A 26,087-nucleotide genomic window follows, 5' to 3' on the forward strand; every position below is an offset into this window, starting at 1 on the left:
CGCAGCTCCTGCTGCCGATACGGGGCCCTGCACTTCTGGACCATGCGCGCGGTGGCTGTCTGCGGCGCCGGCCCCGCACGACATGGCGCACCCACACAGCGGGCCGCGCCGAAGAAGTAGGCCCCCCTCCTAGATTGCACGTGCCCACCGATTGGTGGCCCCGATCTCGGGCCTGGCCGCCATGGAGGCCCCCCCCCCCCGGAGACTGATCCCCTCGCCCCCTGCCAGGGCGGCCACCGTGGCCGCGATCCGTGCTCCTGCCGGGTGTAACCATATGAGAACCGCGCCAATGGGAACTCGGCTGGTCGACCGCGGAGAGTAACTGCGGGGGCCTCTTTCAACGGCTCCCGACCGGCGCCGGAGAATCGCACGACCGCGTCACGGGTCCAATGCCCCATTCTCCACCCCCGCGCCAGGCTCGATTGCGGCGCGGAGTATCCCGCCCCACGTTTCCCGATTTTCCCTGCCCCTTGCTGATGATGTTGCGCGATTCACGCCCTAAAGGGCATGAACATTGTTTTAATAAATCTGAATTCATTTCAATGTACTTAGTGCCACCGCTGTTTTCCGTGACAATAACACTTTGCCAAATTCTAGTAAAATTCACCCTCCTCTTGGCAAGAGGGCTGGGAGAGGTGTGGTAGGAAATTGAAAGTTTTCCAAGACATGAGGACAATGGACTCAGAGCAGCATAAACAAATGAAGATAAAATAAACAAAGGAAACCGAGGAAAAACTACACGGGGTGAATGGCACCAAAAACACCTATAGAAATCTGAATTCTAATCCATTTTATGGAACAACAGGATCGATCTTGACACTGTGTAGCAGTGCAAAATGCATGATAATGAATTAACAGCCAAAATCAAATCAGTGAGAATGACGAATTGGAGGGTATAAAAAAAAGCTGTCAATTCACTCATTTTACAGTATTACACTGTTAGCACTGTTGCTTCACGGCTCCAAGGTCCCAGGTTTGATTCCCACTTGGATCACTGTCTGTGCGGAGACTGCACATTCTCCCCATATCTGCGTGGGGGGGCAGCACGGTGGCCTAGTGGTTAGCACAGCTGCCTCACGGCGCTGAGGTCCCAGGTTCGATCCCGGCTCTGGGTCACTGTCCGTGTGGAGTTTGCACATTCTCCCCGTGTCTGCGTGGGTTTCGCCCCCACAACCCAAAAAATGTGCAGAGTAGGTGGATTGGCCACGCTAAATTGCCCCTTAATTGGAAAAAATAATTGGGTAATCTAAATTTAAAAAAAATAAAAATAAATAAATATCTGCGTGGGTTTCCTCCGGGTGCTCCGGTTTCCTCCCACAGTCCAAAGATGTGCAGGTTAGATGAATTGGACATTCTGAATTCTCCCTCAGTGTATCCGAACAGGTGCCGGAATATGGCGACTCGGGGATTTTCACAGTAATTTCATTGCAGTGTTAATGTAAGCCTACTTGTGGCAATAATAAATATTATTATTACACGGCGCGTTTCCCTTCAAGTCACCTGGCGGGCCAACAATTGATTTGTCCATCCGCTGGCAGCTGGAGGGTTCAAAGGTCCTTGCGCAATATTGAAATACCAGCCCAGCACAATCATATCATTCTCTTCAGCCCACCTGCCTTCACCAGACTGTGCAGGATGTCAACAACCCTCCAACCTCCTCGCAGCCTCAGCTCACATTCCAACCTAGGCCACATTTTGGACCAATCTAGCGGTGGCTGCATGAGTCCCGCAGCAGTGCTGTCCACATTTTTAAAAATATAAATTTAGAGTACCCAATTATTTTTGTCCAATTAAGGGGCAATTTAGAGAGACCAAACTACCTACCCTGCCCATATTTGGGTTGTGGGGGCAAAACCAACGCACACACGGGGAGAATGGGCAAACTCCACATGGACAGTGACCCAGAGCCAGGATCGAACCTGGGACTTCAGTGCCATGAGGCAGCAGTGCTAACCATTGCACCACCGTTCTGTCCTAGTGTTGTCCACATAGATATTGGAGTGCAGCACCAGGGGAAAAGAGACCCCTGGACTTTCCAATTCCAGCGCAATACTGAACTGAGACAGTGACACAAGAGGGCCCATGGGTCTAACAGTGCTGTCCAGAAAGATCAGCATGAACTGGTCTGCCCTGGCAGGGTGGTGTAAGCGCATCAAGAGCAGTGCAGCACTATGGCAGAAAGGCTTTTCTGCACACACCTTGAAATCTCTGGCAAATCGAGGACCGCCTTGTGCATGTTACTGTTTATCAATCGGGTTCTGGACTGATGTAATTTCCTGCTGGCATGAATGACACAAGATTGGAAACCCTGATGAGGTGCCGACGGGCAGCTGTTTTAATGAACATTCTGAGATGCAAATAAATGTGAATGGCATTCACGCCACCAGCCAGCAGGAAGACCGGCCAACCATTAACCTGCCATTCAAAGAACTCCATTCCAGGTTCAGCGGGACCATCACCTTGACGAGCACTGGGAGTGGGTATTCTTCTCCATACCCTTGTGGTTCCAGGTGCGCCATGATATGGCAGATATGCTATACAGTCTCCCTGGTTAACTGGAGTCTTCTCCGACAAGGCTGGTCTGACAGGCCCTCGAATGTCAGGTGCTGCCGGTACAAACGGGTCCTGATGCAGCACTGCATTCCCTCCTCCTCCTCAGCCTGTTGGGTGGCTGGCTCTCCATCCTCACCGTCTGACTCTTGTTCCTCTGGGGCGGGCTCCGCTGCTGCTGGGTACTAACTGAGCAGCTCCTGCTCATGCAGCCTCATGGTGTCCGCAGGGCTGGGGCGGCCTGGCAGATGCCAACCACTCCTGGTTCGATGCCGAATTCCATTGTCTGCAAGGAGTAAAGAGCGGACATGTTAGCAGAGCGGTTACCCTATGCCTAACCAGATCCACCAGGCTGCACTGTGGCCCACAACTACATTTCAGGGTGGGGGAGGGGGTAGTGACGCTCCGTGCAACCATGGGCCATGGTGGTTGATCAGTGGGCTGCGCAGCTGGATGGCTACTTTCCAGGCTGCAGCAATGGAAGTCGATGCCTGGACACTCCGGTCCTGGACGGACACTACCCCCCCCCCCCCCCCCCCCCCCCCCGGACACATCCCCTATTCACTACCCAGTACATTGCACCCCCCCACCATGGCCGATCCCCTAATCATCTCCCCCCCCCCCCCCCCCCCCCCCCCCCAACGTCCTGGCTGATGCCCCCCTGCCAGCGACAGGGCAGGCAGCCCACCACTGCACTTTTGGGAACATGCCGCTCCTCCTCTCTTTTATCCAGCAGCCACAGTGCCCGTTTCCCGGTTTTAAATACCACAAATGAACCACACTGTCGGTAATTCTGCCCAGCAGAGGTGGAGCACCACGGGAGGCTGGGAGAATGTCGGGTCGGGCCCAATTATGATGATGGCAACGGTCTTTATTGTACATTTTGCATGCCCATGCTGGCGTACGGTGTGGAACACATTCATGCCACTGTCGAGGCACCTGAGCATGGCATTCCGTTGGGCACCCGGCGCCAGCCTTGATTTTTGGCTGATGCGAGGGGTGTTACAGGGGGGCACTATCTAGCAGGCCGAGTCCACGTGCGGGCGGCGCCATGTTGTACGGCGCAGTCGCTGCTGTGCACATGCACAGCCACAGACACGGCAATTCTCCATCCATATCTGCAGGTAAAGCTGGGGGCTTTATGAGGCGCGGCTGCTAGCCCCCACCAGGCGTAGCATCGCGCCGACTTTCTCATTGTAAAACTGTACACTTCCTCCAGACATAGCCTCAGAATCAACCCCATAGTCTCCCAAACGGAGAATCCATCTCATAGATTGGGAGTTTTCGGCCCCCCTCCATGGCGTGTTTTCCGGTGGTGGAAGCTGCTCGCCATTAGCCACCGGCGAATTTTGCGAATGCAGCTGATGTCTATGGCGGTTCACCTGGCTGGCCTATCCTGCCACCGGGGTACCTGTTGCAGGGGGTCGCCTTTTGCGGGTCCGGATGATCCAGTCAGAGGAAGGGCCATTTAATAGGCCACAACCGTGTCTGAGCCAAGTTGGTCAAAAGAAAACTTGGTTTATTGCAAAGCAATTATATGTACGATAAACATCAGATTCCAGCTGGATCTGTTCCGTAGCTGGCCAACTTAATACAGATCTCAGACATGAATGCCCTTGGATCCCCGCCCCCTCACCAGGAGAGCTCGTATTTGGCGAGACTCATGGGGAGACTGATAGCTCCAACCCCATAGGCCTCGTGCAGGTTATAACATCCCCCTCCCCCAAAATCTGAAGACACTTCTGCCAACTGCGGAGCAGGAGGCGCCAGACTCTCTTCACCCATGGCTGTGCTTCCTGCACTCTCAGTGCTCGATCAGGTGGTGTACAGCTGGACGGTGAATGTCGCTTCCATTCGGAATGCAGTGGTGGATGCACTGTCTGAGGCTATTGTACTGCCTGCTCCCTGCCGGAGGCTTCTGATGCCTGGGTCTCCATTCCAGCATTCGTTTTTTCGACCTCTGTCATTTTGGCAACTTTACCCATTTGGGGTAATGCTGAAGCTTCTACTGGCAACGGATTTGGTTCGACTGTAAATTTCTTCTGCCGAGGAATTTTTCGCAAGTCTGCTCTTGTGCCGGGCAGCACGGTGGTGCAGTGGTTAGCACTGCTGCCTCACGGCACCAAGGTCCCAGGTTCGATCTCGGCCCTGGGTCACTATCCGTGTGGTGTTTGCGTGGGTTTCGCCCCCACAACCCAAAGATGTGCAGGGTAGGTGGATTGGCCACGCTAAATTGCCCCTTAATTGGAAAAAATGAATTGGGCAGTGTAAATTTATTTTTAAAACAATAAATTAAAAAATTCTGCCCTTCTGGACATGATGTGAGCGAGGTGCTTTGTCATGATGCGACCTTGTGCCTCAACTTGATAAGATACTGGCCCTGTCTGCCTGAGATCCACTGGGTACCATCTGCAAAGTTGCAAACACGTGACGATTAGTTGCTTGGTCGGATCATAGTGTGCCAACAAGTAGAGAAGATCAATTTTTTTTTCACCTGAGTGAATGCTTCTTCCTGTTGCTTTCTCCACACCCATTCCTGTTTCTAACTCAAGAGGTGGTGTGGTCACATGATCATGTGTTAACATGGTCGTGAGGCCAGTAATTAACTTACCGTAATAGTTCATCAATCCCAAAAAAGACTGCTACTCCGTGGAGTTTTCAGGTGTAGGGGTTTGCTGAATTGCCTGTTCTTTCTCCACGTCTGGGTATAACCCCTCAGTCGCCACACTTGGTAGCCTAGGTACACCACTATGTACAGAACACGCATTTTTCACTCCGCAGGCAAACGCGGAGAAACGACAGAAAACCCCATCCAAATGACTTCAATGTTTCTGTTCAGTTGCCCATGTGACTAACGCATTGTCCAGATATGCTGCCACTTGTGGCAAACCTCAGTATATTTTCCATTACACGTTGGAATATGGCACAGGCCAACAACACTCCAAAGGGTGTACTCGTACAAGCCTCTATGGGTGTTTGTAGTGATGTATTTACATGAGGCAGGGTCCAACTTAACTGCAAGTACACATGGCTCATATCACATTTTATAAATGTGTGTCCATCGGCCAATTTTGTGTCTAGGTCTTCGATATGGGGCATTGGATAACGATCCAGCCAGGAGGCCCTGTTGTCTGTCAACTTATAGTCCCCACGGACCTCTGGTGACGGCCATGGAGCAAGTGGTCACACATTTTTTTGGGGCCTCACGGTAGCATGGTGGTTAGCATCAATGCTTCACAGCTCCAGGGTCCCAGGTTCGATTCCCGGCTGGGTCACTGTCTGTGTGGAGTCTGCACGTCCTCCCCGTGTGTGCGTGGGTTTCCTCCGGGTGCTCCGGTTTCCTCCCACAGTCCAAAGATGTGCGGGTTAGGTGGATTGGCCATGCTAAATTGCCCGTAGTGTAAGGTTAATGGGGGGATTGTTGGGTTACGGGTATACGGGTTACGTGGGTTAAGTAGGGTGATCATTGCTCGGCACAACATCGAGGGCCGAAGGGCCTGTTCTGTGCTGTACTGTTCTATGTTCTATGTTCTATTTGGCAGCTCCAGCTCGAGGCGTTTTTTCCCGATTTTTTTGCCGTTTGTAGGGTAGATGGTTTGCTGAAAAAAGGTGCAGGGGTGACTGGAGAAAGTGAAACTCCCCTGGTGAGGCTGTTGGATGGATCCACGGACCAGAAGTGGGCCAAGAAGAAGGGAACAGCTGGAGCAAGAGAATCTTTGTATGCCATCGGTCAAGATAACGGAGGGTAATGGGCCTGCCTGCCTGCCCTGTGGTCGACGGAGCAATTGGTGTACTTCTTAAACAAGATGTACAGCCAGCAGAGGAGCGAAGACCATGAGGACCTAGCTAAGGTGGTGGAACCACTAAAAGTGGGAATTGACCGTGTAGAACACAGGGTGGAGTCCCAGGGCCAGGCTCTTCAGAAAGTGGAGGAGGCGGTGGGGGAGCACCGGGAGCAGCTTGCCTCATTGGCGGCTGATGTATTGCGGGAGACTCTGAAGCGGTTAAAGGAGAAGGTGGAGGACCTGGAGAATTGCTCCTAGAGTCAGAATTTAAGAACAGTGGGGACTGAAGGCATCGAGGGAGCGGACGGCGGCACGTATGTAGCCAAGATGCTGGAGAGGTTGATGGGGGAGGGGGCCTTTGACCGGCCCCTGGAAGTTGACCGAGTGCACAGGGCGCTGATGAGGGCGATGCATTTCCACTAGTTCCTGGATTAGGAGAAGATATTAAGATGGGCGAGGCAGACGATGAGGAGCACCTGGGAAGGGAATGAGCTTCGGGTGTACCAGGACCTGGGTGCGGACCTGGTGAAGAGGAGAGCCGGGATCAATCGGGTGAATGCTTCCCTCTTTAAGAAGGGGGTGAAGTTGGAATGCTGTACCTGGCCCGCCTCACTGTGATTTGTAACAGCCGAGAACACTATTTTGGAATGCCAGAGGAGGCGATAGAGTTTTTGAAGACAATGGACTAGCGGGAGAACACTGAACTTTGGAGGAGGTGTGAAGAGATATTTGCTTTTTATGTCGTTTCATTTGTTGGTTGTTGGAGAACTTTTCTCCTTTGAGATGTTTTGTTGGGTTTGGTGGCAAGATACTTGGGGAGCGTCGAGGGTGCGGTCACTTTTTTTCTTGATTCATTGCTGTTTGCTCTATGGAGGTATGTGAGAGGGGGGTGAGGGGAATCAGTGTGAGCTAGGAGGCTTAGTAACCTAGGGCGGGGGCTGCCAGGCTAGCTAGCTAACAGGAGCATATTGGGGGTGGCCAGGTGGTTAGCGCAGTAGAGGGGTTGTTGTTTTGTTCGGGGGGAGGGGGGAGCTGCTGACAAAGGTGTTGTTGGTGTGGTGTAACATGGGAGGGAGTGGTGACGGTGGACATCCGAGGGTGGGCCTGCAGGGTCGCATGACACGGGTCGGGGGTTCGCCAAGAAAGGATATGAGGGCAGCACGGTGGCGCAGTGGGTTAGCCCTGCAGCCTCACAGCGCCGAGGTCCCAGGTTCGATCCTGGCTCTGGGTCACTGTCTGTGTGGAGTTTGCACATTCTCCCCGTGTTTGCGTGGGTTTCGCCCCCACAACCCAAAGATGTGCAAGCTAGGTGGATTGGCCACGCTAAATTGTCCCTTAATTGGAAAAAATGAATTGGGTACTCTAAATTTATTTAAAAAAGAAAGAAAAAAAAGAAAGGATATGGTTGATCAGCAGGGGGGGGGGGTTCCCCCTGACCAGGATGGTCACATGGAATGTGAGAGGGCTGAATGGGTCAGCCAAACGGTCGCGTGTGTTCACGCACCTGAGGAGTTTGAAGGCGGACGTGGCTTTTTGGCAAGAAGCACATCTGAAGATCGGGGATCAGACAAGGTTAAGGAAAGGGTGGGTAGGGCAAGTCTTTAACTCGGGGTCAGACATGAAGATGAGGGGGATGGCGGTGCTGGTAAACAAGCGGGCGGCGTTGAGGTTAAAATCATTGTGGCAGATTTGGGGGGAAGGTTTATGATGGTAAGTTGGAAGCTGGAGGGGATGCCAGTAGTTTTGGTTGTTTATGCCCCAAACTGGGACAATGTGGAGTTTATGAGGTGGGTGCTGGGGAAGATCCCAGATCTGGACTCACACTGGTTGATTATGGGGGGATAATTTAACATGGTCATTGAAGCAGTTTTGGACTGGTGGAACCCAAGGTCGGGGAGGGTTTCGGCCGTGGCGAGGCAGCCTATGGGGCAGGGGGGGAGGGTGAGGGGTGGACCCATGGAGATTTGGGAGGCTGAGGGCAAAGGATTTCTCGTACTTCTTGCATGGATACAGGTATTCGCAAATTAATTTTTTCGTGGTGGACAAACGCTGCTGGCGGGGGTCATCGACTCAGGGTACTTAGCGGGTGTGGTGTCGGACCACGTGCCACACTGGGTTGATCTGTGAGTGGACTGGTCGGGGGGGGTCACAGCACCTGCACTGGAGGCTGGAAATGGGGCTACTGTTGGATGAGGATGTGGATGAGGGCTGCCATCTGGAGGTATGTGGAACTGAATGATACAGGGGAGGTCTCAGCCGCCACTCTATGGAAGGAACTCAAGACAGCGGTTAAGGCGGAGTTCATCTCACTCTGGGCGCACAGGGAAAAGGAGGAGCTAGCAGAGGTGGCAAGGCTGGTGGTTCAAATTCTGCGGGTTGATAGGAAGTATCCGGAGACCCCAGTGTTTTGTTCTCTGTTTTCCTTTACCTGGATGGCTTGGATGCGTAGTGTTGAACAAAGAACAACAAGCTTTGTTAATGAACAAAACTAATCTAAACCAGCTCAGCCACCCATGACGGTAGCTAGGATGAGTAGATTTTTTGAGGGGGTAGAGGATAGGTCAGGAAGTGGGTAGTGGGGGGGAGGGGTCGGTGTGGGGGCAGATGGAGGCAGCCTCTTGTAGGGGAATGAGTTTAGGAGCACTGTTGATGGTGCTTCTGCCATTCTCGCTGGCCAGGGACTCGCCGAGCCTAGTGGTGGTGGCAGCCCTGAGGGTATGGGGGCAGTGGCGGTAGCATCTGAGGCTGGAAGGGGCCTCAGCGTGGACACCGATTTGCGAGAAGCACAGGTTTGTACTGGAGGGGCAGGACGCGAGTGGGTGGTGCAAGGGGAGGCCTGCAAAGCATGCTCACATGTTCTGGGCATCTCCAAAACTGAAGGGGTTCTGGTAGAGGCTCGCGGACGTAATGTCCGAGGTGTTGAGGGTGAAGGTGGTCCCGAGTCCAGAAGTAGCGATATTCGGAGTTGCGATATTTGCCCCAGGGAGCGAGAAAGGCTGCTGTCCTGGCCTTTGCCGCCTGATAGCCCGGAGAGGGAATTTGCTTGGGTGGAGGGACCCGGAGACATCGAAACAGGGGGTGTGGGTGAGAGACTTGGCGGAATTCCAAAGGTTGGAGAAAGTCAAGTTCGTCTTGAGAGGTTCAGTCGATGGATTTGTCCAGAGGTGGAAGCCATTCATCGTCTCCTTTAAGGAGGATTGAGGTCTCAGCAAATGGAGGGGGGGGGGGAAGGAAAAGGATGTGTTAATGGCAGTTGAAATTGGGACTTTAGCTGATAAAAAGCTTGTTGTATTAAAACTGCATAGGCAATTTGCGCATCCATCTCTTCGGAGGCTGGAAAATTTATTAAAGGGTGCAGGGGTAAGGGATGAAGACTATACTAAGCTGATAGAACAGGTTAGTGATCGCTGTGAGGTTTGTAGGAAGTACAGAAGGACACCATCACGACCGATAGTTACCCTACCTTTGGCCAGGGATTTTAACGATATTTTGGCCACGGACCTTAAGATCTGGGATAAAGCTAACAATATATTTATTTTGCATTTGTAGATTTAGCAACCAGATTTAGTCAATCAACTATTGTACGAAGTAAAGAAAAGAGAGTAATTCTGGATCAAATTGTGGAAAAATGGATAGGGACAGGATAGGACCCACCGGCAAAATTCCTTACGGACAATGGGGGAGAATTTGCTAATGGTGAGTTTAGGGATATGTGTGAAAATGTGAATATCACAGTTATGAATACGGCTGCGGAAAGCCCATTTAGTAATTGTGTATGTGAAAGAAACCATGCTGTAATCAATTACATGGTCCGGAAAATTTTGGCAGATAGACCAAACTGCAAGTTAAATTCAGCTTTAGCATGGGCGGTACATGCAAAGAATTCATTGCAGATGGTTGGGGGCCATAGTTCTTATCAATTAGTGTTTGGTAGAAATCCTAAAATTCCATCCAATTTGGATGACCACCCTCCTTTGGAAGGGACTACAATTAGCTCTGCCTTTGCTGAGCATTTTAATGCATTACATAGCAGTAGAAAAGCTTTTTTGGAAGCAGAAGTCTCTGAAAGAATTCGCAGAGCTTTAAGGCATAATGTACAGCCATCAAATACCGTTTTTCAGCAAGGAGACATATATACTATGAGAGAGACAATTTTAATGAATGGAAAGGCCCAGGAAAGATCATAGGCATAGATGGCGAAACAATTATTTTGCAACATGGCAATCAAACTTATGAAGAAAATGAAAATGAAAATCGCTTATTGTCACGAGTAGGCTTCAATGAAGTTACTGTGAAAAGCCCCTAGTCGCCACATTATGGCGCCTGTCCGGGGAGGCTGGTATGGGAATCGAACCTTGCTGCTGGCCTGCTTGGTCTGCTTTAAAAGCCAGCGATTTAGCCGAGTTAGCTAAACCAGCCCCATAAATGAAAATCGTTTATTGTCACAAGTAGGCTTCAAATGAAGTTACTGTGAAAAGTCCCTAGTCGCCACATTCTGGTGCCTGCTCGGGGAGGCTGTTACGGGAATCGAACCGTGCTGCCAGCTTGCCTTGGTCTGCCTTCAAATCCAGGTTAATTCATCAAGGATAATGGGTACAGATTTCAAATTTTCAAATTTAGACAGAGCAGACAAACATGACGAGGAACCAGGGTCATCTGGTATGCACGTGTTACAGAACTATGAGGACCAGTTAACTGATATAGACAGGGTTTCTGTAGAGGAACACAATACTTCTGATGAATTAGAATAGGCCCTTTTTCCAAAAGGACAACTGCTAAAAGTTGGTACAACTTGCCTGAAGGGTCTAGTCAATGGAAGGATGCACCAGTTATTAGTAGAGCAGGGAAGGCCACTGGAAAGTATAAACATTGGTTGAATGAACAGCATTTGGGGAGAGTGTCAAGATAATGGATTGGGAACATGATGTTCAAAAATGGAGGGCTCAGAAACACAGTGACAGTTCAGATAGTACATCGGATAATGAACAGGTCCACAAGAAAGGGTTAAGAACTATTGAAAGGACATCCCACAGCAGACGGGAAAGGTCAAGATACCAGGCGGGATAGGGGATTGGATTGGATTGGATTGGATTTGTTTATTGTCACTTGTACCGAGGTACAGTGAAAAGTATTTTTCTGCAAACAGCTCAACAGATCATTCAGTACATGGAAGAGAAGGGAATTAAACAAAATTCAAGAAAAGACAAGAAAATACATGAGAATACATAATAGGGCAATACAAGATATACAATGTAGCTTTAGAATTAATTTTTGAAAGGTTAGAACGAGTATAAGTTAAGTTAAAAGTGTTGGGGAGAGCTTGCAGAGTCGCCTCGCTCCGGCGCCACCTTGACGTAGTTTGTCAAGGTTTCGGAACATGGGTAAGACTATAAATACAACTAGGAGTAGAAGCCCACATGCACGTGAGATTTTGGTGGCTTCCAATAAATTAGATGAAAAAGTTATAAAAGATGCCAAACAGCAAGAACTGCATAGTTGGAGTGAATTTGGGGTATACACGGAAGTACCGGATAGGGGACAAAGAGCTCTATCCCACAGATGGATTTGTACGGAAAATGTTGTTCCGGGTGGAACTTATAAGGCATAGGCCAGGCTTGTGGCAAGGGGATTTGAAGAAAACTTAGAAGATCAGGATTTAAGGGTGATGTTCGATCAATGACTCCAGAAGCGAGATTGGATGACAATTGAAGGCTTTATTGGACTAGATGTTTCCCCCAGCAGCGCAGGTACAGAATGCAGCTGCTAGGGTCTCACAGGCTCTTATACTCCGCCTTACTGGGCGGAACCAGCAGGCAGGCTTCACCAATGATATTGCTGTCTCAGGTACCTCCCACACCAATTGTCTTACAACATCAACCTGGGTACCGTATTACCCCTAATACCGACTACCACAAAGGGTAGATTCACCTACGGCAGGAAAGGTTATTTTAAAGATCTTCTTGGCTCTATTAGCCACAAAGGCATGGGAATGCACATCTATAGATATAAAAGCTGCCCTTTTACATGGGCATCAGCTTCAGAGAGACATTTTTCTCCATCCTCCTAAAGAGGCAGCTAACACAGAAGGGCTACTCTGGAAGTTGAACAAATGTGTATATGGATTAAATGATGCGTCTGGAGTTTGGTATTTTTTGGTAAGGTCATTTTTGTTAAAGTTAGGCTGTTGCCAGTTGAAAGCAGATCCAACAATGTTTTACTGGCACTATAAAGGAAATCTTTCTGGCATCTTTATGACGCATGTCGATGATATTTTGTGGGGTGGGGCTAGTGATTTTGAAACTATTGTAATCTCTGGTTTGAGGAAAGAATTCAGGGTTGGAAGTCAGGCTTCCGGTGCATTTAAATATATTGGACTGGAAATCGGGCAGACTAAGCTCGGGGCAACTTTACGTCAGCAATCTTATTTGGGGAGCATCAGCCCAATAGCAATTAGTCGTGGTTGGGTTTCACAAAAAGACGCAGTGGTTTCAAAGATGGAAAAAGAGCAACTGCAAAGTTTAATTGGGCAACTGAATTGGTTAGGTAGACAGATTAGACTGGATGCTAGTTTTGATGTCCTGGAATTGAGTACAAAAATGAATGATCCCAAAGTGGAAGACATAATAAGAGCAAATAAAGCATTGGTCAAACTAAAAATGCTGTGTGTTTTGAGGTTCCCAGTTTTAGGTGACCTTAGGCAAATGAAGCTCATAGTTTATAGTCTGCAAATGTATGTGATGGAGTTTCAAGTGCAGGAGGTTTTCTAATTTTCCTTTTGGGGAACAATGATAAATGTTGCCCTCTTGTGTGGGTAACAAAGAAAATAAGGATAATGGTCAAAAGCACTTTGGCTGCTGAGACATTAAGCCTTGTAGAGGCAGTGGATATGGCATTTTATATATCTCAGATATTGATAGAAATTTTGGCATTAGGGGATTTGGGTAACATACCCATTGAGCGTCACATTGACAATAAATCCCTGTGGGAAAATGTGCACCCTACAAAAAGTGTCAATGAGAAAAGGTTAAGGATAGATATCACAAGTTTGAAGCAGATGTTGGACAGAGGGGAGATAGCAAAAATTAAATGGGTCAACAGTAGCTATCAATTGTCCGACTGTTTTACGAAAAGAGGGGCTAGTTCAGAGAAACTTTTGGATATTGTTAATGAAGGGCCCCTTTTATTTTCCTTGTTATTTTCTGCGTTATGGCAGTAGTAAAGATCAACACAGAACATCTAGTTCTTTGACTAGTAAGATGATTTATTAACAAGATGAACACGTGGAGAGATAACTAATGAACTATCATACAAATGGTAATTAATAAATTAATTCAGTGAATTCTCCTGGAGCTACTTCTAGTGAGACTGTTCTCTAGTATGACTCACTACCAACTGCTGAATCTCTCAAGTCACATGGGGATCTCTGTCACCATCTGCTGGTTGGAGGTCGAACAATGACTCCATATGTTGATAGATTTTTTAAAATAAATTTAGAGTACCCAATTATTTTTTTCCATTTATGGGGCAATTTAGCATGGCCAATCCACCTAACCTGCACATCTTTGGGTTGTGGGGGCGAAACCCATGTAGACACAAGGAGAATGTGCAAATTTCACACGGACAGTGACCCAGGACCAGGATTCAAACCCGGGTCCTCAGTGCCGTAGGCATACACATTGATAGATGACTATATACATTGAGGAGCACATGCATATCACCGCATCCCCCTTTCATTGGAAGTGTTAACATTCACAAATGTTATTGTGCTTTACAAAACATGATATGCACTATAACTTTAAACATGTACTGTTCACTACAAGTTCAGTCTGTCAGGTTTACGACGTAATCTGGTTCATCTCCTGAGCAATGGCTGAACAGGTGATTGTGTTCCTCTTTCATTTCTTGTTGGTGTTCCTGCTTGTTCTGTATTTATTACCGCGGATGTTTCTCCGAGCGCTGACTCTGATGGGTGGTCTGTATCCTCCAAGTGTTTTGGGATTACATATCAACTCTTCTGTTGGACTCAAAATGAAAGGACGTTGAACTTTCAACAGCGCTCTTCGGTTTCTTCGCAAGACTGAGCTATCCTCAGTGATGATGAGAAACGAATGTGGACCTGCCTGTTGCAGTATCTTTGCTAGCCTTGACCATCTGTTTCCATTGGCATCCTCCAGTCTAACAGTGTCGCCTGGATGCAGTGGCTGGAGCTTCCTTGCAGATCTATCGTGGAACCCTTTCTGCCTCCTTTTCTGAAGAAGCAATTTCTGCTCCAGTCCTCGATCCACAGGGTGAGTTGCAATGGAAGGCAGGGCCATTCATAGCTGCCTATTCATCAGCAGCTGTGCTGGTGACAGCCCATTGATGAGTGGTGCCGAAGGATAGCTCAAAAATGGCAGATACATGAATTCTTGGCTGTCAACGGCTTGTTTAACAATGTGCACGCCCATTTCTGCCTTCCCGTTTGACTGAGGATATAAAGCACTTGAAGTAATGTGCTTAAAGTCATAATGACGGGCAAACTCAGTCCACCCCTAGTTTTTGAAGCAGGGACCATTGTCAGTCATAACAGTGTTTGGTATGCCATGCCGGGCAAAAATCTCTTTAATGTGTTGGATAACACACTGAGCAGTCGAGTTCGGTAACTGTGCTGCCTCCGGGTAATTAGAGAAGTAATCGATGACCAAAAGGCATTCGTTTCCATTGAAGTGATAAAGATCCATGCCCATCTTCTGCCAAGGAGTTGTGATGATTTCATCCTGTGCATTGGCTCTTTGCTCTGCTTGCACTGGAACATCTGACACATGTCACTACTGTCAACCATGACTGCAATATCTTAGGTGATGCCTGGCCAATAAACTGTATGCCTGGCCCTGCGCTTGCACTTCTCAATGCCCAGGTGCCCTTCATGGAGCTTCTTCAGCATGAGCGGCCTCAAGGAACACAGAATCGCAATTCTGTGCTGTCACAGTAGAAATCCATTCGCCTCACTCAACTCTGCCCTGACATTGTAGTAACCTGAGCAGGAACCCTTAGGCCATCCCTCGTGGAGAAACTTTTAAAACATTTTTTCTATAAATTTAGTATACCCAATAATTTTTTTCAATTAGGGGGCAATTTAGCGTGGCCAATCCACCTACGCTGCACATCTTTGGGTTGTGGGGGCGAAACCCACGCAAACACGGGGAGAATGTGCAAACTCCACACGGACAGTGACCCAGAGCCGGTATCGAACCTGGGACCTCAGCGCCGTGATGCTGCAGGGCTAATGCACTGCGCCACCGTGCTGCCCATCGTGGAGATACTTGATTACTTTCTGTAGGACTATGTCCTTGCCTGTTTCTTCCTTTATCAGGCGTGACTTCCGATCAGACACTGGAAGAGATGCAGCAATGAGATCAACATGGACTTGCACGTCCTCATCAACCAGGTGTATCTTTTTGATGCCTGTGGCGCGTGAAAGCGTGTCAGTGACAATGAGATGTTTGCCTGGTATGTAGATTAGATCAAAATCGTAGTGTTGGAGCTTCATCATCATGCGTTGGATCCTTGGGGACATTTTGCTCAAATTCTTCTGAACAATGGAGACGAGTGGCCTGTGGCCAGTCTCCACAAGAAATGTCGGAAGACCATACACATAATCATGGAGCTTGGTCACACCATTGAATAACCCAAGGCATTCTTTTTCAATTTGCGCATACCTGCGCTCCGTCTTTGACATTGCTCTGGATGCGTATGCCACAGGCAGCCAGTTGTCGCCTGCACCCTGCTGCAGTAACGTCCCTCCCAGGCCATCCTTAGACACATCGGTTGAAATTTTGGTTTTCTTCGCAGGATCAAAAAAGGCTATCACTGGTGCTGCAGTCAGTGATATACACAATGCTTGCCACTCCTGGTCATGTCTGGGGGACCATTGGAAACTGTGTCCTTTTTGATCGTATCTTGATCGACTCTAAAAATGGGAAATGCGATTGGGCACGGAACAGTTTCCGACGGCAAAATTGCAGCAAGCACCAATTTGACGCCAAATCACGATTCTCCGTCACCTCGAAAGTGGTGTCAATGTGTTTACTCCGCACGTACAGTAGACACTATTTGCATATCCTTAGTAGACCTGACCCGGTATTCTCCATGACCTCCGCGAGTCTCTGCCTCCAATGGGCTGAGTTTCCGACGGCGCGGTTCACTTGTGCTTTTAAAAATCATGAAACTGGCATGGTGGAGGCTGAGGGAGACAGAGAGGAGGGAGGAAATGGAGAGGAGCGAATGCGGGTTGCAGGACTGGTCAATGGCCGTACTGGCTGGGGTGAGAGGTTTTAGATGTCAGGTTGGGAATAAACCTGCCAAAAAAGTTGATCACCCCAGTATCAGTAGGATGCCTTTTTTATCTGCGGGACGTGGCATCATCAAAATAGCCTTTATCTTCTCATTATCCAGCTGCACACCTTGTGCAGAAAGTGATGCTGTCAACCCGAATTTGACATTTTGTTTTATTAAGCATTAGGCTATTTTTCTTTATCCTTTATAAGACCCTGAGAAGCCTCATGTCATGCTCGTCTCATGTGGATCCCCAGGTTATTATGTCATCGACGCCTGGTAACCCTTCAACTATGTGCTCCATGACACGTAGGAAAATTTCTGAATGGCATCCTCAGGAAACAATAGTGCCCAAAGGCAGTGTTAAAGTGCACAGCTTTGTGCTTGCTTTGTCCAGCCAGAAGCCTTGTGACGAATCCTACTTGCTGAAGCATGCCGCTCCAGCCACCTCGCATGTTATTTCCTCCCTCTTCGGAATCAGGTAGTGCTCTCTCTTGAGTTTTTTTTAAATTTAGAGTACCCAATTCATTTTTTCCAATTAAGGGGCAATTTAGCACCTTAAATTGCTAAATCCACCTAGCCTGCACATCTTTGGATTGTGGGGGCGAAACCCACGCAAAGGAAGAATGTGAAAACTCCACATGGACAGTGACCTAGAGCCAGGATCGAACCTGGGACCTCGGCGCCGTGAGGATGCAGGGCTAACCCACTGTGCCACCGTGCTGCCTCTGATATAAATGTTGAGATCTTTGGGGTCCATGCACATCCGCAGCTCATTATTCCGCTTTTTGATGCACACCATAGAGTTAACCCAGTCTGTAGGTTCCTCTATGCGTCTGATAACTCCTAGAGCCGTCATTCTGTCCAACTCAGCCTTCAATTTGTCCTTCAGTGGAGCAGGTACACGTCGCGGCGTGTGTACAACTGGCTTCATATTCTCCTTCAATTGGATGCAGTACGTGAACTGTATCCAAACTCTTTGGTATTGGGAGGTATCCTTGGTTAGAAACTAGTTAAAGGCTGCTCTGCTCTGATTCCAGCTGCTGACATTGGTTCCTCCCCCTGACCAAGAATTATGGGTGGGATTCTCAGTTAGCCGACTTTAAAAATGGGGAATGCGATTGGGGACGGAACAGTTTCCGACGGCAAAATTGCAGCAAGCGCCAATTTGACGGCAAATCACGATTCTCCGTCACCTCGAAAGTGGCGTCAATGCATTTACTCTGCACAGTAGACACCATTTGCATATCCTTAGCAGACCTGACCCGGTATTCTCCATGACCTCCGTGAGTCTCCGCCTCCGATGGGCTGAGTTTCTGACGGCGCGGTTCACTTGTGCTTTTTAAAATCGTGAAACCGGCATGGTGGCTGCTGAGGGAGAGAGAGGGAAGATAGGAAATGGAGAGGAGCGAATGCGGGTTGCCGGACTGGTCAATGGCCGTACTGGCTGGGGTGGGGGGCCCCTGCCAGGACCGGGGTAACGGTGGGGAACATGCTGAGGGCCAGGGTGAATCCCCCCCCCCCCCCCCCACCCCCCCCCCACTGGACTGGGGCAGTGTCCAGGCACGGACCGTCATCACAATGGCCAGCTTACTGCGCACCCACTGACCACCCACCTTGGCCCCCCGGTTCTGCACAGTGACACCGGCCGTATGGGTTCCCCCCCCCAACACACACCCCCACCAGCCACATCACCTCTCCCGCACCAACCCGGCCACGTCCCACCGGCAGCCTACCCACAGTAGCCCCTGGCGAGGGCAGTGCCAGCCAATGGTATTCCTGGTATTAGGAACAGGAACTAGGACCAGAGGCATCCATGGTGCCGGGCACCAATGGGACAAATGGTAAGGGGATGGGGGGGGGGGGGGGGAGTCACGGGGGCGGGTCCTTTGTGCCAGTCGGGGCCACCATGTAGCATGCTGGAGCTGTTTGGGCATGCACCATGCTAACATTTTGGCCTTTGAAGACAATGGATATTGAAATACAACCAGCAATGGCGGCCTTCCTCCTAGTGGCCGCAGCCCTGGAGATGCCCTGCAACTATATGAGTGGGAGCTGCTTGAGGAGGAGGAAGAAGCTGCAGCAGCGGAGTGGGCAGCAGCGGAATGGGCAGCAGAGGGGCAGGTGGCAGCCGCCCAGCTTGAAGAGCTGGCTGCGCAACAGGCCGAGGAGAAGGAGAGGCCAAGAAGGTGCCACACGGGGCAGCACGGTGGCCTAGTGGTTAGCATAACCGCCTCACGGCGCTGAGGTCCCAGGTTCGATCCCGGCTCTGGGTCACTGTCCGTGTGGAGTTTGCACATTCTCCCCGTGTCTATGTGGGTTTCGCCCCCACAACCCAAAAATGTGCAGAGTAGGTGGATTGGCCACGCTAAATTGCCCCTTAATTGGAAAAAATAATTGGGTAATCTAAATTTATAAAAAAAAGAAAAAAAAAAAGAAGGTGCCACTCGTGATTACTGCCATCACCTGCCATTTGAGGACCTGCCATTTGAGGAGACAGTGAGACATATCTGCCAGATGATGGCACACCTGACACCACAGGGGTATGGAGGAAGACATCCGCTCCAGGTGGCCGTCAAGGTGACGGTCTCCCTGAACGTTTACTTGACAGGATCCTTCCAGGTGCCAAGTGGGGACCTGTCCGGGTTCTCATAGACGTCAGTGCATAGGTGCATCTATGCTGTCACGGAGGCCCAGGTAAATCAATACATCTACTTCGATGTGGACCGAGCCCACCAGAATGCCCGGGCAGCAGGGTTTGCTGCCATCGCCGGGATGCCCTGGGTCCACAGGGTGATCGATGGGACACATGCCCCCCTACGAGCACCGGCAGATGACAGGCCACTGAACACAAACCGATAGGGATTCCACTCAATGAATCGGCAGCTGGTATGTGACCATCAGTTGCTCATACACGTCTATGCCTGATACCCAGGCAGTGTGCATGATGCCTTCATCCTGGCACACTCAACAGTCCCTGACATGTTCAACCCCCACCCCGGCTGAGGGGTTGGCTCCTGGGTGACAGGAGCTATCCACTGCAGTCCACACACCTATCTGTGTGGCGCGCACCAGATAGTGTCACAGGAGCCTCTCTACTAACCTGGCTAACCGGTGAGTGTCTTTGAGATAGTTGGAGACAGCTGTGACGGAAAGTCAGTGTCATCCTCCGACCCAAGCACTGGGGTGTCCTGAGTCTCGGGCAGAGGGCTGGTGTCCGAGCTGCACCCATCACTGCTCGGCTCATGGGAGGGGGCTCCGCTGTGGCATGATTAGACCACGAGCCAGGGGATGGTGGGGGGGGGTGGTAGTATGGGGGTGGTTTGGGGTGAGGGTGTGGGTGAGGGTGAGGATGGTGTGGGGATGGGGATGGCGTGAGGGTGCGAGTCACGATGATGCGGGGTAAGGGTGGTGTGGGGATGTTGTTGTGGGGGTTTTGACACACGTTTCAATGGGAAGCGCAACCTCAGCGGGGTCTCACTTCCTCGCCCATGGCCAAACTCCATCTCGGCAACCTCCCTTTCCTCTGGGCCGCCGGCCACATCCAGGATCCTCTGCTCTGCCATGGTGAGGTGCCATGGGCTGCAGGTCTGGTTTGCCCCCTCCAAGCTTCTAATAATAATCTTTATTATTGCCACAAGTAGGCTTACATTAACACTGCAATGAAGTTACTGTGAAAATCCCCCAGTTGCCCACATTCCAGCGCCTGTTCGGGTACACAGAGGGGAATTCAGAATGTCCAATTCACGTAACAAGCACGTCTTTCGGGACTTGTACTGTGTGCGGCATTGTCCTGGGGGCGGCGGGGGGGGGGGGGGGGGGGGGGGGGGCCGGGGGGGGGGGGGGGGGGGGGAACACAGAAAACAACAGTGTTACACAATCCGACGCATGCAGCCCAGGCGGTGGGAGATGGTGGCCTCAGTGGCCAGGGCACCTGGCTCTGGTATGGGTGCTGGCATGTGGGGCAGGGTGGGGGTTCTGTCATCCTCTGGGGGGGGGGGGGGGGTACGGGTGTGTGGGGGCGGGGTTAGTGCCAGGGGCACAGTGCTGCCTACTCACTCTGGCCACCTTGAGGCGGTTGTGCAGTATCTTCTGGCACTGCTGGCCAGTCCGGGCGACGTTGTCCATGCCCCTGACTGCCTCTGCCACCTGCGCCTAGGCAAGACGAACGTCGGCGGCTGGCACCCTCCTTCCCGGGTCGGGGTACAGGGTCAATTGCCTCTCCTCCACAACATCCAGGATGGTCTCGTGCTCTGCGTCCGCGAACCTTGGTGCCGTTCTCCTTGCAGCCATCTTGTTAGCCGGTATGGTGTGTGTGGGGGTGAATTGTTTCTATGCAGCTGCAGCTTGTCAGCCTCCTGAGTGCCAATCACGGCCCCAGCAAATCCAGCACCGTTTTTCAATTGATCCGATTGTGTTCCACGCAGCACTGGTACTAGCCCCTTAATAATACTGGAATCAGTGCAGGTATGGCACTGATTTTTCTGTCGTGAAAGGCCCCGGATTCCCCGTTCGCGTCGACACTTAGGGCTGGATTCATCGAGCTGAATTCTCCGCCGTCGGGATGCTCTGTTTTGCCAGCAGCCCGGGGGTTTCCCAATGGCGTGTGGCTGCCCCACAATGGGAAACCCCATTGACCAGCCAGCGTAATGGAGAATCCAACCCACTGTTTTTGAGCAGCGCGGAGGATCTGTATCGTTTTACGTCAAAAAAATCCACGTAAAGGCAGCACGGTGGCCCAGTGGTTAGCACTGCTGCCCAGGGTGCTGAGGACCCGCGTTCGATCCTGGCCCCGGGTCACTCTCTGTGTGTAGTTTGCACATTCTCCCCGTGTCTCCGTGGGTTTCATCCCCACAACCCAAAGATGTGCAGAGTTGGTGGATTTGCCACACTAAATTGCCCCTTAATGGAAAAAAAATAATAATTGGGTACTCTAAATTTATTAATGTATAGTTGTTTTTAATAATTCAGAGCTCGCAGCTTGGTGAAGTGAAACATCCACAATGTCAATCAACTCAAGAGGATTTGTATCAGTCTGAATGTGGAAATTTGTCAATGGTGCATGGACATTGCAGCAACTTTTAAAAAATAAATTTGCCACTTGATGTGGGCAAATGTCCCCAGTAGATGGGTATAAATTCAAGGATCCATTCTGGCATCTTAGTGGGGGGCTAAAGCAGGGTACTGCACAGCATGGTAGTGTTTTATGATTAATTTTGCACTGTGTCAATATTAATGTGGTCAGGATAAGAAAACTTTCAACATATGCCGATATTGCCTGAGTTTGTAGCTCTTACTCCATTAACCGAGAAGTTGCTTCTCAAGTGCTTCAAAAGTTTTTGACCAACAAGAAGGGGCTGTTTAGCACAGGCTAAATCGCTGGCTTTGAAAGCAGACCAAGGCAGGCCAGCAGCACGGTTCGATTCCGGTGTCAGCCTTCCCGAACAGGTGCCGGAATGTGGCGACTAGGGGCTTTCACAGTAACTTCATTTAAAGCCTACTTGTGACAATAAGCGATTTTCATTTCATTCGTCTTTGGTTACTTGATGGGCATAACAAGCAGGTGAGTGCATCTTTTGTGGTGGAGTGGATTGGAGGGGGACGGTGCTGTACTTCTGAACCTGCCAAAAATCTGCCACAAACATACCTAGGATGCCCAGATAATCAGAAGGTTTTGATCTCTGGTACTTGCCTGAGTGACCATAGATAGGGCCCACAATGTCCCAACATACACAATTGTACAACAAGTGTTGACACTGACTTTTAGTTTGTCAGCTAGCCATGTATTAATGGTATCTTCATCCCCTAGAGAGGCTACTTGAAGTTGTTTGTGGTGGTATTGGATTTGCAAAGTGCCATCCTACAAAATAGAACATTAGCAGCATACCCATCAATGTATAGTGCAAGTAGTTGCGTAATAGTTTTGAATCCTTTTGTTTCATGGTATTAGTTCCAGATTCATGATATTATCTCTCCTCTGTACCTCTTCAATCTAGGTCATGGTTCCTCATCCCTCTACCTTCCAAATGATTTCAACAAAGCAAAGCGATACGCAGACTCTGGTCGATTCCAGACCCAAGTCAGGAAAACCCAGAGTAAGCCTTTCATTTTAAGTTGTAATGTTTACTTATGTTCCTTTCATGATTCTGTCTGGTTAAGGACAAGATGTGGCTGTAACAATTGGACTCCCGAGCTTGTAGAAAGCAGGCAGCAGAAGAAATGAATGAGGGGAAAAAAGAAAAGCAGACGTATGCTCCTCTTTATCATGGTAAAAGCAATTAGTATATTGTGGAGAATGGGCCGAAACAATAGACTGGGTTACATTGGCTACTACAGTATAAACTGCTTCCTGCTCCAGGGAGTCACTATACACTTTTACTGAGGTAACACATACACAGAGCTGGGAACTACAAAGCTCAACAACTGTTCTCACAGCATCAAAGACATGGAGTTACACCTCCTTCAGCTGTGTGAGGCACCTTTCAATATGCATACCTTAAAATACTGTAAGCCTTTAAAACTCCAGATTTCTTCAGTATCGTATTAGTTTGAAGATCAAGCCATCTGCAAGGGAATAGTTTCCCTATTTGTCAGTTTGCTTTTTGTCTTATAATGCAGGACAATAGAGAGAAATGTTTAACCATTAGGTCTGGTGTCCTTTTGAACCAGTTCCAGGCAGAATATATTTGGAGCCAGGTGTTTACATTGTTACAGGACAACTTTTACATAAATTTATATTTTTTTAAATTAAAATTTAGAGTACCCAATTATTTTTTTCCAATAAAGGGGCAATTTAGTGTGGCCAATCCACCTAACCTGCACATCTTTGGGTTGTGGGGGTGAAACACACGCAGACACGGGGAGAATGTTACACAAATTTATGTTTTTAAAATATTTACCATGCACATATGCCAGCTGACATTCCAAATCTAAGCATTGTGATAAATTTATGTTTGTTTCCAATACTGAATGGCCCTATTTTTCCCTTGCAATGGGCACATTGGAAAATTATGTTCACTCGATGGGTGTAGTAAATGGAATGCCCAGAGTCAGCTGGGCTAAATGTTTAATTTTTGTGATGGGTTGCTGGTGTCAACTGAATGCAAGGTAAAGGTTGGCTTTGTCATTGGTATTTGTCACATTACAACAGGTGCAAAAGAATGGCAGAAATGTACAGACACAAACACAGAAACATTACAATCAGGACAAGTAATAATAATACTAATCGCTTATTGTCACAAGTAGGCTTCAATGACGTTACTGTGAAAAGCCCCTAGTCGCCACATTCCAGCGCCTGTTCAGGGATGCTGGTTCGGGAATTGAACCCGCGCTGCTGGCCTTGTTCTGCATTACAAGCCAACTATTTAGCCCACTGTGCTACACCAGCCCCTATGCATGTCCAAAAATTGACTTGGTGTATTGTTCAATACTAAGTCAAAAGACAAGTGGAAGACCTTTCAAGACATAAATCTGAACAGATATGATGACTATTAAACTTAATATGAATGACCATAAACTGACGAACAAAATGTAGTCAGAAATCAAATGAAGAGAAAAAACTTTCTTTACAAACGATGAAAAAAGCAAAGCAAATTATGTGATGAGGATGAATATGGGATGCGTTGATTTAAATGCATCCAGCAGAGCGCAGGCGGGGGGGGGGGGGGGGGGGGGGGGGGGGGGGGTTGAAGTGTCCGGGGAATGTACCAACTGGAAATCTTCTTGGACCCGAATTTTAACAGTTACTTCTGGGCTATCCCTGCCCAAAAGCTTGGTGATTCTGATTCATAAATGCTGACTGGGGTCCAAAAGAAAAAGAGACTTGCATTTCTAAAGCATCTTTCATGGCCTCAGGATCTTCCAAATCTCTTTACAGACAATGAAGTACTTTTGAAATGCCAATATTGGGATGGATTTCCGGCCGTTCCCACCAGTGGGATCGACGGCAAGCCCCCACCATGGATGGCTGGAAGTGGAGGGTGCAAACCATGGGAACGCTGCTTGACAGCGGGAGGGGACCAGAACGTCCTGCACCAGCCATTGCGGGACGCCTCTGCTACCGCAAAACACACCACTGTGGGACACAGAAAATCCCGCCCATTGTTATATTGTACAAAAAACAGAAGTCAGTTTGCACGCAATACAGTCCCACAGATAGTAAGTAATGTGCTCATGATCATCTAAGCTGTTTTAGTGATACTGGGTAAGGGATAAATATTGTCCAGGACACCAGAGCAAACTCCCTGCTGGTCTCTTAAATATTGAATATTTTTTTAACCACCAAGAGGGCAGACAGCTTTGGCTTGATATCTCATGTGAAAGATGGCATCTCCCACAGTGCAGCTCTCCCCCAGTACTGCACTGAGACACCGGTTGAGATTTTATGATCAAGTTGCTGAACTAGACTTTATAACTGGACCTATAAGCAATTCAGAGTTCTACCAACTTAGCCAAAGCTTTCTACGATGGGGCCAGAGAAACAGGGGTGCTCCTCCAGGATTCAAAAGGAAAGTTTATGCTTCCTCCTCCACAACTTCTACATCATTTTACTGAGTGCTGGCTGGGGAAGGAACTTAGAAAGTGAACACTTGAATGAGGTGTAATGATTAAAATTGACATGTCCTTAGGCAGCACGGTGGCACAGTGGTTAGCATTGCTGCCTATGGCGCTGAGGACCCGGGTTCGAATCCCGGCCCTGGGTCACTGTCTGTGTGGAGTTTGCCTTTCCTTTCTACCACAGATGGATTTCTCTTGTAAACCCACATAGTTATTGTAATAAGGATCTTGTATGACTGTTATGCCCAAAAAGGTCAGGGGAAAGAAATTGGAAAGTTCATTGACAGAGTCTGACGCCTCTCAAGGGTCATCAGGTAAAATGGCGGAGTCAGTTTCTGGGGCTCCATCCACTCCACTAAGGGCCGAGGTGCTTTCTAGTACCTTGGTGAAAGAATTTGTAAAGTACTGACCAATTGTTCTGGAATACTTCAGAAAATTAACTGAAGAGTCCTTGGCTCCCTATCGAGCAGTTCTGGGGAAAACTAATCAGGCATGGAAGTGGCCCTCTCAGGCCACAGTGATCGGATTGTCTCGCTGCAATCGGAACTCTCTTCAGTGGTCAAAGCAAATAAATTGTTAGGGGCCAAGATGAATAATCTAGAAAATAAGTCTGGGAGGCAAAATGTTCGAATTGTGGGCTTCTGGAGGGGATGGATGGCCCATCGCCCATGGAGTACTTCTCAGGCATGTTCGGTAAGATGGTGGGTGAGGGCAGATTCACATACCCACCTGACTTGGACCGAGCCCATCGTTCACTCCGGTCAAGACCACCTGAAGATCCACCCCATGCGATGATGGTGAGGTTCCACAGCATCAAGAAGGAGAGGGTTTTGAGATAGGCAAAGGAACACCATATCTTTAAGTGGGAAGGCCACTCCAACA

The 26,087-nt window shown here is 49.2% G+C and overlaps 1 protein-coding gene across 1 annotated transcript in view; it reads left to right on the top strand.

The window, feature by feature from the left end:
- The window catches only part of si:ch211-130h14.4, a 259,467-nt gene that overhangs the window by 141,010 nt on the left and 92,370 nt on the right, over positions 1-26,087 (top strand). Inside the window, exon 11 of the mRNA XM_038808643.1 lies at positions 22,646-22,744. Coding sequence (XP_038664571.1) covers positions 22,646-22,744 — 99 coding nt within the window. The remainder of the gene's footprint in view (positions 1-22,645; positions 22,745-26,087) is intronic.

This window comes from Scyliorhinus canicula, chromosome 1 (genome assembly GCF_902713615.1).
Source record: "Scyliorhinus canicula chromosome 1, sScyCan1.1, whole genome shotgun sequence".
Taxonomy (NCBI): Eukaryota; Metazoa; Chordata; class Chondrichthyes; order Carcharhiniformes; family Scyliorhinidae; genus Scyliorhinus; species Scyliorhinus canicula.